This window comes from Labrus bergylta, chromosome 23, assembly GCF_963930695.1.
Source record: "Labrus bergylta chromosome 23, fLabBer1.1, whole genome shotgun sequence".
Taxonomy (NCBI): Eukaryota; Metazoa; Chordata; class Actinopteri; order Labriformes; family Labridae; genus Labrus; species Labrus bergylta.
In genome coordinates, this window is record NC_089217.1 from 11810590 (window position 1) to 11825244 (window position 14655).

A 14655-nucleotide genomic window follows, 5' to 3' on the forward strand; every position below is an offset into this window, starting at 1 on the left:
CCCCCTGTATTTTGTTTAGTGTTTGCGTCGTGCTCCACTGAAGAGCCTTTTGCGCGTTTTGGGGCATATATCAGAGCACCAATGGTAGCAATATGGTTAAAAATGTGAAATTATTAAACTTTTCTAATTCAAAAAGGGTCAGGTGCTTTGTATTTTCCCCAATGCTGTCCTGAAGTGCCTGTATTTTCAGCTCAAACTGGACGCAGAGGGTGCACCTTTGCGCAGAGACTGGTTAATGCTGAGAGGCTCCTCTGGGTGCACAAAGACAGCGGCTCGCAGAGGAACTTGTTCAGAGTGAACCGGGGACGCTGGGAGGCGAAATAAACAATCTCCGGGACTCCAAGTAGCCACAGCAGCTCGGTTTCCACCCTCTTCGAGCACACAAATCACCCATCGATCCAACAAATACAAGGTAAGGACTTGTTTTTACTCGTTTCAGCGAGGAGAGGGAGGCTGCGGAGCGGGTTAAACCTTCCTTCGCTTTGGCTTCCCGAGCATGGTTGTTTTTGCAGAAAATGGCGTCATCGCCCTCTTGTTTCTGCCTGGCCGCGATGGGGAGAGCAATAGTTTCAGAGAGTTGTAGCAGCCTTTACACGCGGCGTTTACCGCTTAAACGATGCAATCGCCAACTGCGATGTGTTACATTTCACATTTAACCGTCAAAAGAGGAGATAGTTGATGATTTCGCTCGGTAGAAGGACGCGCAAAGATGGAAGGGTCACCGGTTCTGTGCGCCAAGCTGCTTCTTGGAAAAGGTGGCACGGAACCGCAAAACGCAGCGTTTTTCACACACAATAACGCCACCCTAACCGACGCGAAGCCACGCCAAATGACCGCGGGTGGTTTAGTGTTATGACCAGGGTGGCGATGGACGTATTTGTGTCAGCACTGCGCCTTGTCTTTGTGTGTATTTTATTCGGGTTAGCTCGTTTTTACGCCGCACTCCCCCTGCCATGCTGCAATCGTTACGAGGGGCCTCTCCAACGGCTTAAAAGGTGCATTTCGTACTTGGCTTTTCCTTTTGATCAAGTCAAGCTGCCCCTTTTTTGTTGGTGAAAACAGTGGCGTTTTTCTCCGGCTCACAATATAACCGTGTAAAAGGAGATTTTTCGGGGATAATGGGGGGCGATGCAAATCGTGCCATGCGAACGGCGACTGCTCCTGCGCTCTGGTTCACTTCTTGCAAGACGGAGGAGAGCCTGAATGAGAGGAATATAAAAAAAAAAAAAGAAGTCTTTTTTTTTTTTTGACGGATCACATAGTTTGCACGGAACTGGGGAAAGTCCGGCGCTGCGCAACGATTGTGCTGCCGCTTTGCGCAGAGCACGGTGGCAGCTGCTGTAACCGCCGCCACCATTTCGCCGCGATATTTTTGTGTGTGTGTGTGTGTGTGTGTGTGTGTGCGTGTGTGTGTGTGTTTGGCCAACCTTTTGTAAATAGTTTGGGGGACTCTTGGATAAAAGAGCACAATAGTATTCATGCGGGCCCTTTATGGCCTTTTGAATGCGGTCCTAAGTCCCACTCCGGCTGTCCTGTCTCTCCCTGTCAGCTACGTGCATGCGTCCTAGCACTGGCCACCACACATCCACCATAGCGAGGCCACTCGGTTCCCTGTGCAGACGCTCGCTTGGTTCCTCCTGTGGCCAAAACTCGGAACTTATCGTGTGCCGAGTGTTGTGGCATAGGCCATGCTGATCAAATCGAAACAACAACGAAACATCAGCCATGGAGACTGCACATCACATCGCTCCGTACACATTTTTATTAAGTTTCCTGAGTTATGCAACCGCATCCCCGGTAGAGCGAGCGGCTCATCCGCCTCTATTTACTCGTCACCCACCATCGGATGGGTATTTTGTGTGTAAAAATCTGGTGAATTGGACCAATCCCCGTGGCGACGACACTGATTGAGGAAGATATGTCATTTGCAAATCACCCAGTGCCATTTGCGTCACAGCCCGCGGCCTCGCACGCCCATGGGGGGCGATGGAGTTGCAAATGGAGACCGTGTGTGTGTGTGTGTGTGTGTGCTGACGCTGCCCCAGCTGAAAAGGAACCAATAGACACGGACCCGGGCGGCAACAATCGCCGTGCGCTTTCACTCTCCAGTAGTGCACCGACAAGGAGATTGTGTATGAACACGGAAGATCGCGCAGTATATTCGCGATGGTTAGGTTTCCTTCGCCCTGCCTGGGATGCGTAAGTGGATGCGTGCACACACACACACTGGTTAAACCAGCTTAAAGGCTCGACAGGCCGGCCGGAGAGGAGTGTATCCGTCCGGTCCCCCCCTCATGGTGCTCGATGCATGTGGCTGTGGTGGACTCGCTCATGTGTAGATCAATCTTTCGACTGGATCGGGATGTTAACACCGTAAAGCCTTTACTGACAGCACTGACTATTAGGTCGGATTGTTATTGGGACACTGGACACTCAACCGAGTCAGTTTCTACATCCACAGCGCGCCATGCGTTCCAGCTATAGAGATGTGCTGGGCGTTTTATATCTAGGAACGTTTTATTTGTTGCTCCTGCGCTTTTGGGCACTGCGCATGGTTTCATCCAGCAGGGCTCAGAGAACTTGTTCACGAGGCAGAAAGTCCCGAAAGTGTCAGTAAAAAGTGCATATTCAGTCAGCATGGTAATCCTGTTAAAGGTTATGTTTTGGGGTAGATGTAATTTATATTGAATAGATATTGCAGATATATTTGGTAACATGCTGGTACAATAACACCCCATTTTATTGTCTGATCTTTGAAGCATGTAATGAGAATTTGACGATGAAATAATGTCTCTGTTGTGGTACTGTATCAGTTATACTGTTGAAATAGCATTATAATTTCAAACAGATGCACTGTCTAATCTTGCCATAACATAAAGAGGCAATTTTAAAGTTGTATGTTTACATGATCGTATTTAGTTAAGATGACATGGTGCACCTTCTGTGCTGTTTTATGAAACCTTCAGAATCAGTCACATAGTGTATCAATTATATTTGTTATAGGTGCTGTAACAAAACACTTGTAGGAAAATAAATTCTTAACCTGCATCCAGAAAAGTTATTCCCTAGGGGACAGATTCACCCCAGAGGTCCTGAGTCAGGCAGCCCTGCTGCGATGGGCTATTTTTATCTTCTATAATTGAATGTTCAATTCAAGGTCCGTTGGGGCAACCAGTATGTGTCTGTTATTCTCATACGATTGTATGACTGGATAAGTTTTGACTGAGACAATGGCTCAGGCTTTGTTCAGATGTAGAGATGTTTTTCACTGAACATGTGTTGTGAAGTTAATTCATCAGTACATTTAGGCCCATCAGTCGCTGTAAAAGCAGTACACGTGTAGCTATACAGACAAAACAGACAAGGCCAGTCTGTGTTTAACCACTGATGCTGGTGTCTTTTCATTCTTTGGAAATACAAAAAAGTGAAAAAGAAATAGATGGCCAGTCTAACCTTGAGAAGGAACATGAATGTGTAACTAGGACATGAGGGCAGATAATAAAGTCGGTTATAAGGAACCGAAATAAAATCAGAAGGAAAGATTGGTATGAAGTTGACATCATTTACAAAATACTTTATATTTAATTTGAAAATATTATTTAAATTTATCCCAATTTGCATGTTTCCTGGGCGCCTCAGCTGGCCTCCCATTATCTCCTGAGACTTCGGGGTTAAAGCAACCTGAGATGAGTCTTTCCTTATTAGAACAGCAGCCAGATCTGCGCTCATTTAAGTCAGTCAACACACTCATTAACCTGACAGTCATACAACCTGTCAGTAAGCAAACAGAAAATTGAAATAGTCGTTCATCAATCAGAAAATCAGTGTCAGCCACTCATTGAAAAAAAAAAAAGAGTAGAGTAGAGCACAACCTGTCAGAGAGAGCCCCGACTTTCTCGGCTCATTTTAAAGAAAGCTGCTCCCACAACCTGGCGAAGATTAGTTCAATTGTCTCCTTACAATCTGTTTCAAATTATTTTTGGATATCACTTTTCCACATATTTTGTGTTCCCATTTCTTTTTGACATCGCCATTCTCAAATAGTTTTAGAGGCTTGATTTTAATGATCATAGCCTGTGCTTTCACACCTGCCCTGAAAATGTTTTTTTTATGGGTCTTCCATGGCCACTTTATTCAAATCCATGTCCGTGTTGATTTCCACACTCTGCTGCTGCGTCTCTTTTCCGTGTTCATGTGTGCGGTGTCGCCCCTTTCAATCAAGACTTCACAATTCACTGTGCAGAATTTCTTTGACTTATTTTTTTTGAAGAGAAGTTGCAAATTGAGCCAAATTCATGGTATCTTCTGGCCTGATAGGGTGATGGAAGTTATCACAGTGAAAAAAATACAAACAGTGGAGCTTATGCCAGAACATAGCTTAAAACTCCATGTGTGTCTCAGCATGGTGAACTTTGTTGAGCAATGGAACTTGGTCGGAACTCATTTTGTTATTTGTTGATAAATCTGTCATTTGGAGTAATGTAGGTGTGTTTACGTGCGCAGAAGTGTGTCATTTTTGTGTGTGTGTGTGCGTGTATCTCAAAGGTCCCTATTTGCAAAAATACATGTGCAGAAAAAGTTTAGTCATCGCAAATGTTAAGTTTTTGGGAATGTCCTATAGTGTTTTTAAAACTTTGACACTGAGGATATGTGAGATTATGTGTGCTCATGTGCGCTAACAGTTTGACATGTGAACTGACAGCAACTGACAGTAGGGTGAGACAACCATGAGTAGCAATGTATTGTTTCTGCCCTGAAAAGTTTGATTCCATTCATTTAATTTACTCCTTATTTGTTGTTACAGGTGTCAAATTGTCAGTCAGTTTAATAGCCACAGATCTGGGATGGTGATGCATTTGTCAAATATTAGATAGTCTGTTGATTAAATACACCTGCTTCTTGGAAACAGCCTCCTGCTTGTTTCTGTGCTGTTTACAAAGAAGCTTCCGAGTGGTTTCATTTAATAGACTTAACAGATGTACTGTATGCGGGTTGCTCTTAATAAGAAGACGTCTAGATGGGAAATAAACGCAGCATTTTTGTGATACATGCTCTAAATGAGGAGCATGAATCTTTGTGTTGCTTTGTAAGTTAACTTAATTATAGAGCATATGATGTAATTTTCAGAGTGACAGTTCAACAAACCTATGAGGATCATTGTGGTCATAAGGAGAACCATTAGTGAGGTAGAAGAAAGTCAGAGCCACAGAACATGAACACAGTGTAAAAAAAGCAGTAGTTCTAAGCATAAGGGAAATCTATAAGTCAGTTATGTTCCCATCCTATCCTGTGGTCAGGTTGTTGTGATTGTTTGTCTGCCGGCCGTCAGCATAGTGTCAGTGAGTGTGGAGTCCCTCCATTAGGAGGAAGTCCTGTCAGATCGCCCCCACACAGCCATCCGATATAATTGAGTATACGCAATGAAGATTTCAGGCTTCCATTTATTTGCTCGAAAAACACACATTACAAGGTATACATGCACAATTGTATATAATGAAGCAAGTTAAGCTTAGGCTTCCTGACTGAAAGCAGAAAATCTGAGGCTTCACCGGCGACGACAAAGTTCTTTTCTGACATGATTTCATCCCATTAGTTGCCTCTGAAAGGACAAATAAGGATTTGTCTAATAAAATAAGAGATGTTCCCAAAAAGGAATCGCTTTGATAAATTGATTTCTGGCTGGGAACACACTATGGATTATGGCTGGAGATTGAATTTAAACATATTTGCTCATAAATATGTTACACTGGTGAATAAATTGCAGGTGTATTTGTTAATTATTAAGCAAAGATGTAGCACTTTCCTTAATTTTAGCTATACAAATTCTTCATTCTGAGGACCGAAAGTGTCAGATATTTTTGTGAAATCCAAGGTGCCAGAAGTGTCTCAGGTTTCTCAATAATATCTGAACCTTTCATTTATAACAGAGAGTTATGTTATTCATCCTTTTCTGCAGTATAAGCCATTCTTGCAGTGTTACTCCTATCCTAAACAGTTCTACGCTGAGGAGAAAGGGAGATATTACCCTTTTCAGATTTGTTTTGTTCTCATATTGATCTTTTGATGTTGTACTTTAGGCTTTTGTAGAGCCGGTAAACAATATCACTTATACTTCAGCTGTTGTAAGGATGTTTGTAACATTAGTGTGCACCACTTAGCACCAAACAACACTAAGTTCAAATTTGAAGCTTAATTATGTGAATGTCGTTGAACTGTCCCATATTTTAGGACTGAGTTTATATAGAAAAGTTGAATTTAAAACTTTAATATGTCACCATCAACACTTTAAGTGTCCAGTAGTAAGCAGTGAGCGGAGAGGAGATTAGGAGGCCTAGCCACAGACGTCAACAATCAGTTTGAACACCTTCGCTCTCATTACCTGAGTCAGAACAGGACAGCACTACCTCACAACCACGTCTGTCTGTTGCCAGGGAAACGGAAGAGTCCCTCGTGCTCATGTGAGTGTATCATTGGCACATGCGCTTGTGTGGTTGGAAGTGTTTTATTTTCAACCTTGTAGTACACACAGCCTTTTAAAAAGTGAGTTGAATAAGTGTTTATGTTCTCAGACAGCTGTCCATTCTGGGCTTTGTAATCCTCTGGCTGCACCGGCTGCCTGTCAGCTTTTTATGAAACACTTCTCGACAGAGTAATTAGGCTGCTGTTGGTCTTGGCTTGGGAATTCCAACCTTCCCGGTGCCACAGCAGATTGAAATAAGACACAGATCCCAAGACAAAACATAGCTGTTGATTACCAGATAAAATCATATTGTAAATGAATGAAGAGAACAAATGTTGAGGTGTAACAATTTTAAACCATCTTAGAGCACAGCCGACTATAAAACTTTTTTATATATCCTGTGACTGCCAGACCGCTTCTGGTATCTGCGTGGACCCCCAGTCTATATGAATATGGTTAACAAACTCTGTAGCACTCAAAGACATTTAGAAATATTCAATTTTCTAATATTTTCTAATATTTTTCTTATTGTTCTTCTGAGAGACATTTAGGAATTCCCGCGTTTCTGTGAAAATTAACTCAAGTTTCCTTGTGATTTTCACATTACTGACCCTCGTATTAGTCATGGATCACTTTTTGTTAAAACCTTTTTTTTTTTTTTTTGGCATAACCTCATGTGGTCGAACAAGTACCTCTTTATATCCATCCCTGTATAGCCATGCACTGATGACATGAGGTTGGCAGCTCTACGAGAAAGAACTTTCTAGTTACACAACATACAAAATATTCTAAACAACAAAGTGTCCCTTCCAGTATGACTGAGTTTAGTATTTTTTTTACAGGGGGGGGAGTTTTATTTACTCTATAAAATATAATTAAGTATAGCAATTAAAGTATAATTAAGATCAAATCTGAGAGGTAAAGAGCTTCTTATGAAAGGGGCCTTAGAGGATTTCTTAGTGTACACCTCACCTGACTTGTTAGTGTAAGCCTCACCTGAAACAGTCTGAGTTGAAGGATTTAGAATACACATTTTTTTTCCATCAAGCTTATTCACTTATGTGCTTCATATTATGATGATACTTCCACAGAAGTTTCCGTCTACACTTTTTCGTCCTCACGGTCTCCTGTTGTCCCAATTTTGTGATTTACATGTATTCATATATTTCATTCTGATTTCTGACAGGTTGCCAGAGTTTATCCCAGCATGCATCAGGTGAAATGCTCTGAACCAACCTCAACAGGTCATCAGGGGCTACGGGGCCTAACAGTCAATAGTGTAGTGTTTTAGAGGAGAGGAGGGTTTGATATGATTTATCAGCCCTCAGTATGAAATAACTTAATTTTCTTTAAATCCTGGAATAAGATTTTCTTTTTTAATGAGGTTGTTTCCTGACGTGAGTGGTTGGTATGGAAGACAGTTTTAATTTCCCATTATAGCTAATGCCTAGTTTCAATGTATGAACTCCCTGTGCCGTCTCAGTGAAAAGATGACAGCGTTTATGTAATGCATGCATGCACCGTGTAGATCCGCTGTACAAAATAGGAATACAATCTTTTTAAAAATATGATTTTGATAAGGGACGTAAAGCTTTGTTATTTCACTGTCTACAGTCATTTTGTTTCAAATGTTGCTTTGACTTTTCTCATTTCCTCGTGTCGGTTTTTATCAAGCAGGTGTCACTTGGTGGTTGTATCTTTTAACTGAGATGAATAAACTGTTACAGTGCGCTGTATTCAGTCCATAACTGTAGATATAGTTCCTAAACAAATGAGTTTGTTCTGACTGACTCACACAGACAGTGCACAGACACACACACATCTACTTAATGCAGTGGATCTCTAACTTTTTTCTGTTGGCCCCCCCTTTGGCAGATGAACATTTTTCCAAGCGCCCCCTATCGCTCCTCACCATACACATCAACATACATTAAACACACTGTCAGTCACACTCTTGCTTACACATTCCTATATTTTTAGAATTGACCTCAAACAATAGCTGCAAAAAGTACAGAAAAGCAACTTCAGTGTGACAACAAACTGAAAACATTCACAAGCCATTTTTAAAGAGGAAGCAGATGGGGGGCGTCGGTGGCCTTAGGGTAAGTGGGTGCACCCCACATACGGAGGCAAAGTCCTAATCTAAAATCCGAATCCGGTCCTTTTATTGAAGTCATTTATGTATCAGATATCGGACTGATCAAAAAAAAATGAAGATCAGAGATGCTTTTGCAATGAAGTTGCTGGGAGCATTTAATACAGTGTGCAGATCATTTTGATTCTTAGACTCAATCTGTGAAATATTACAGGCAGATCACATACTTTGTGTTAGAAAGCATTTCGTATCCCCCTCTGTGGCCGTTCTCGTGTGTTACTTGGAGCTCTGTGTCGAGTCTTTTGAAGACATCACCAGACTAAAATACTTTACACGCTCTGTCTCCCTCTGCTGGACTTCTGGTGGAACTACAAATCTACTGGCTTGTGCGTGTAACTCAGGCTGCATCTGTATGTGTAGGTTCAAGCTTCTTTAAACAGTGAGCTTTTAAAAAAACGTGTCTTTTCTGTCATGTTTCATAAGTATTCCTGATCTAACTTTTCCCGGACTTTAACTACACAATCAACATTTCTAGCTTTAAGTCCATTCCTGTACTACTTTTTGATAGTTTACCTTAAAATGACATGAAGAACAAGTGTATGCCTCCCTCTTATTCTGCTAAGTTGAATGTACTTATCATGCTGTTTGCTTGTTGTCTGGGACGCTTTGCTTTATCATGTACAAACTTTAAGCACTTATCAACTGCAGCAAATCTTATTAATACACCATTTTGCTCCTGGGGCATTCAAAGCTAATCAACTGACAGAGAACTGAAGAGCCAAATGTTAATTTATCAAAATCTGGAGTTATCAGATTGTTCGCCTTCTTTGGCGGAAACAGATCCTGAACCTTTTCAAATTAATCAGTTTATCTAATTAATAATCAGTGAGGCTGTTTAGCATTGCTAGAGTGAAGCATACGTTGTCACATTGTTCCACTTGAATTGAGCATCCTTGTGGAGTCAGGTGCATGTGGCTGAGTTGGAGCAAGCAGTTTTAATTAAGACTGCCACTAGAGGGCAGCAATAAGTGTTATTTCCCAGAAAGATGCTGTGATACAGGAATTAAAGCTCAAATTTCTTAATTGAGGTTGTGAAAACGATTTAGATGGACCCACTAGATAATAAGACTGTGAATGTATTCCAGGGGTCTTAATTTATCTCCCAGTAGGGGATGCAACATGCAACATGATAGAAACTGGTGCAAAATATTGATCTTGACACAATCTCTTGTATGGCAGAAATAAGTTATGAGCCAGAGAAGATCTAAGGTGGATAAACATGTAGCCACAATTGAAACCCAAACTTAGAGGTTGGATTTCAATTGTAGGTGTGAATGTGTCAGTAGTACTGTCTGTACATACAATGATCTGTTATTAAATACATTTTCATGCAGAAACTGATTTAAAGTCACAGTGTCCCCACCATTGCAAGGCCCTCTGGGTAAGGCATCGGTATGTGTGCTATGTTAGAAAGGCCCGAGTTCTCATTTTTAATGCACTCAGTAAGGATATTATGCCTCATGCAGAGTAATGGTGAAGGTAACACAGGGTTAATTTCCCTCACAGTAATATGAGGAGCAGCCAAATTAGCATTGTGGGAAATCATTACTGTGACCTTAAATTATTTAATTCTGTTTATATTTAGATCATGTTTGTGGCCTGGTGGTTTCCAAACACTGCAGCCAGGTAACCCACGAAGCTGTTATGTTGCTTGTGTGACTTCTAATGCAATACAAATGCTTTCACAAGAAGTATCCAAACAGAAATGTGTTGGAGATGTACTGTTTGGAAACAGAAGTCAAATATACAGAGGTGGTTTATGTTTTTTTTTTTTTTTTTAATTGGTTGCTTGTTCTTGTGACTTTAATGTGATCTAATTGGTGAATGGCAAAACTGCTGATGGCAGAATATAATAGAGTGGAAAAGTGAAGAGTTTCATCCAACATCTCCTCGTTCAGAGATGTTTGTGGCAGAATTAAATTTGCTAAACTTTCTAATCTTTAAAGTTCAGCTTCTCTGCACAACTCCAACAACATAATTCAACCTGAATCAGTGTGAACTTTATAAACACATGTTGTTTCCATTGCTCTTGAAACTTAAGAAGGTGGAGCTTGATTTGCACTTCATTTAAACTTGAATTATACTTGTTTCATTAACACTTTTCAGTGATACTACAGGTAGGTTGTGTACAGTGAAGTGAAGCTAGATGTTGTTTAGAGTTCTTAACAAAAGCTTTGCTGTTGCAGGCATTCTTACTAACAGGTTTAAATCCATACTGAAGAAAAACATTTGTATAAATAATTATGAGACATGAGGAGCCTTTGTACTTGTATCCTCAGTTTTTCCTGTAGCTCATGTGGAGTGTTGTTGCAGGTTACAGGTGTGCTGGTAGTGAACGTGCAGGAGGCCAGTCTTGGCAACATGGTGAAGGCCCAGAAGTCAGCTGGGAGGAAGAGTTCTCTCTGTCAACGCAGACAGGTACTGGAATCAATAATACTGCCTGGATGTTATCATCCAGTGTTTATGTCTTGACTGTGATTGCAGCTGCTGTAACATTGTCTTTTCCTGCAGATGATTAATAAAGTATCTATCTAGTTATCCTGCAGTCTTTATCGTTTTAAGTTAAAGTTCTTAGTGACCACCACTTGTGCAACCGGTTAATCTAACAATTAGCACCAATCAAAAGTACATTTTACACTGACTGATTTTTACTTTGACAGTCAGCTGATGAGTACAGTACACAGAAGAAGAATCAAATCAGAAAAACTTTGGTAAAATAGATACTTCTTTCTTATAAATGAGAACAATAAAGGTTTTATATAATCAGACTTAATAATCCGGATCATTCCCTTTAATGTATCTATTAGCTAGTTATTGTGTTTGGGAATAAACCGAAATCATTGCTATTACATTTAAGTTACTTTTGAGCAAAAAAAACAAACATCATATCAATAAGGTACATTTAACTTTTTATGATATTTTGTTTATGTCTTCAAAATCTCCTGTAGATCAGATCTGGTTGACATGAGACTGTTTGGGCTTAAATCATTTAAACATGTTGTACTGCACAGATGGCTTCGCTGAGCATGTGTTACATGCAGTTAAGCTATTTTGTAATCATTTGATGCACGATGTGTTTGTGTGCATGTGTGTGTAAGAGTCACACAAGTGTCCAAGTGGCCCACTTGTTCTGTGGTGATGTGCTGTAATGTGCCTGAACGCTGGAGTCATTTATCCCTCTTCAAGGGCGACAGGGACACGAGGAGCAGGAGAGACAGACACAGAGAAAATGAGGATAAATTGGTGGGTGGGACAACGAGAAAGATTGGGGATTTAGAGAAAAGGGAGGTCTGGTCAGGAGACGCAGCCCCACACACACACACACACACACACACACACACACACACACACACACACACACACACACACACACACACACACACACACACACACACACACACACATGCACACAAAACACTAGCACAGATGGATGCATGTGCATCCATTGGGTCAGTGAGGAGTCACTTATCTGCTGAAGGGTTGGTTTGTGCGACAAGGTTAATGTCCCGCCTGCAAAATCTCTGGATGCTCAGGAGACATGACAGAAATACACACATACATATACACACACAAGCACGAACAGACACACACATACACACACACACACACTCTCATTCCCTCTGTCACCTGCTGTGACCCCTCCCTCTGCTGCCCTGCAATATGCAAATTTTCAGTAAGCAGTGAAACATTTTTTGTGAGAGGACGTCATTGGTAGTTTGATTGAGTCCAGTTTATTTATGTATGATCAGGTTTCAGCTTTAAGAAATGGTGTGTGTGTGTGTGTTAGTGTGTGTTTTATGTTTTTGTGTCTCTCATGCTCAATACAGTAGGTCACACTTTCCTTTCTGATAAAGAAACACAGCGATGATCTGGATAATTAAGATTTGAAATGCAAAATTGACGCTAGCGATATCTCAAAACAAGATGGAAGATAAAAGTCTTCTAAATGATATACTGGAAGTCTATCTCTCTCGAATGTTAATGTTTTGATTTCTGCATCATCCAGCGGTAGTTTAAGGAAAGTAATCTGTCTGCTGCTTTCCCAACCACTCACAGATCTGACCTGGAACACTCAGAAAATCTGACTTAAAGAAACACACAGCCTGCACCATTGTTCATATGTTTATAACTCATGATTTTAAAATAATGATGCTGATGTTTGCTGATGTTTTGAAACCAAATTAATAGTTTTGGAATTAATAACTTAATATTTGAAAATACAAAGGAAAAACATTTGACATTTACAGCAAAAAAAAACATAATTAATAATACAGGAACTGAATATGTGTCTGGTTTTGTTCGGTGCAGAGTGGTGGTGAGGCGGAGATGGAGGAAGACCAGCTCAACATAGACGCCCAGCAACCATCTCAGGAGCAGCCCAAAGAAGAGGAACAAGCTCATGATGAAACTCAACTGGAGACCTCTGCTTTGGCTGAGGCTCCGTCGGAGAACTTGGACGAGACGGAAACCACGATGGACATCCAGGAAAAGGACGACTCTCCTACCCAGCTCCAGGCAAAACCGCTGTGGAAGCCCATTCCTCCTCTGATGCCCGAGCCCCACAGCGGTAACAGCACCGGGACCAGGGACCAAAGCTGTCAGACTGAGGACAACAGTCATAACACAGGTGGGGAAAGTTCTGTCTTCCATATGCACTCCCTGCTGCTGTGATTCACACCCCCACAGGCTAAAACTGTCTGTCAGCCTCCTGTGGAGCTTCAGCCGCACATTCATGTCTGACATATGAAAGTTTTATCAGGAACTGAGTTTATTACACAAGCTTCAGGATGACAACTACAATGGTTTGAGGAACTTGAAAGTCATGATTAATCTCATAATGAAAGCTGTGGGAGAAATGAACCAGCTCAGGCGTAACTGAGCAGGAAAATACTCCTAAACAAATATTATGTACCTTTAAAACAGAGTAAAACTCTTCTTCTTCTGTTCAGACCTGATAAATGAATCCTATATCCAAGGACTTGTGAAGTAGGGGTGCTGGGGTTGTTGCAACACACTAAAATCAGAGACGATTAACACATACATAAACTTTTAAGAAAGTTTAATCTCATGTTAACCAATATTAGCAGATATTTAGATGAAGTACACCGGAATGTTTGATTGCTTTTTTTTGTCCGTTTACTCTCGTAGTCCGTAATTTATTTATCATTCTTCCTGCAGAGTGAAACAACTCACAACACGTTGTAGTTTTTCATCTTGGCGCCCGCATCGAGGGGTTCCGAGAAGTCTAAACATAATCAAAGAAAGTGAAGACTTCTGATCATAATGTTGGAAAGAGCAGAATCATTCAATGTTACCCTAGATTTTGGTTCAATTCAGATGTAAATTTTTGCCTCTGGGATTACATTTCTAACGGCTGCTGAAAGTCTCTGCACTCACGGTGAAAAAAGAAGCTGTTGACTTCAACTGATGTTCCTGATTGGTTGATCTTTGACCCTCTTGCAGAGGGGGGCGTGGAGGTCAGTCGGTCACTGACCTGGCTTGCTGGGATGATGGTAGCTTGTATGGGAGAGGTGTGGGGGGATGGGTGGGGGGTAAATTCTGTCACACATGCATAATTTCTCACTCTCTCTCTCTCTCTCTCTCTCTCTCTCTCTCTCCCTCCCTCAAATACCACAACTCACCATATTTTCATTTACATTTTAACCCCTACTTCTGTTTGTGTTTTTCTGGGCATGTCAGTCTTTCTGCTGCTGGCCTTTTAGCCTTCTGTCTGTCTCTCATCCGCCCACAAACACACACACGTTGTCCCACATTGCTCTACTTACCCAGAACTTGGCTTTGTGTCCAGACCAGCATGTGTGGGGCCAGAAAGGGTTTAAACCTGCAACGTCTCAAATACTTGTGTTGTTATATGACCAGAATCAACTTAATCTTTTAAAGAGCATTTATTTTTGCAAATAAGTGCAAAAAGGTCTTATTACTATTTGCCATTAATTAATGAAAAATAAAGCATTTTGCTAGGGTCGGTGATTGTGCATCTTGACTAAACATTAGTTGCAGTTTGTTCGATGCAGTTGAA

The 14655-nt window shown here is 41.1% G+C and overlaps 1 protein-coding gene across 2 annotated transcripts in view; it reads left to right on the forward strand.

Moving 5' to 3' along the window:
• Window positions 1-253: 253 nt before the first annotated feature.
• Window positions 254-14655, forward strand: part of znf800b (zinc finger protein 800b) — a 29643-nt gene continuing 15241 nt past the window's right edge. Inside the window, exons 1-3 of one of the 2 annotated variants that reach the window (XM_020644059.3) lie at window positions 254-412; window positions 10929-11033; window positions 12924-13242. In XM_020644059.3, the coding sequence (XP_020499715.2) occupies window positions 10977-11033; window positions 12924-13242 (376 nt within the window). In that variant the 5' untranslated portion in view covers window positions 254-412; window positions 10929-10976. The remainder of the gene's footprint in view (window positions 413-10928; window positions 11034-12923; window positions 13243-14655) is intronic. The other variant, XM_065951426.1, reaches the window with a different exon arrangement.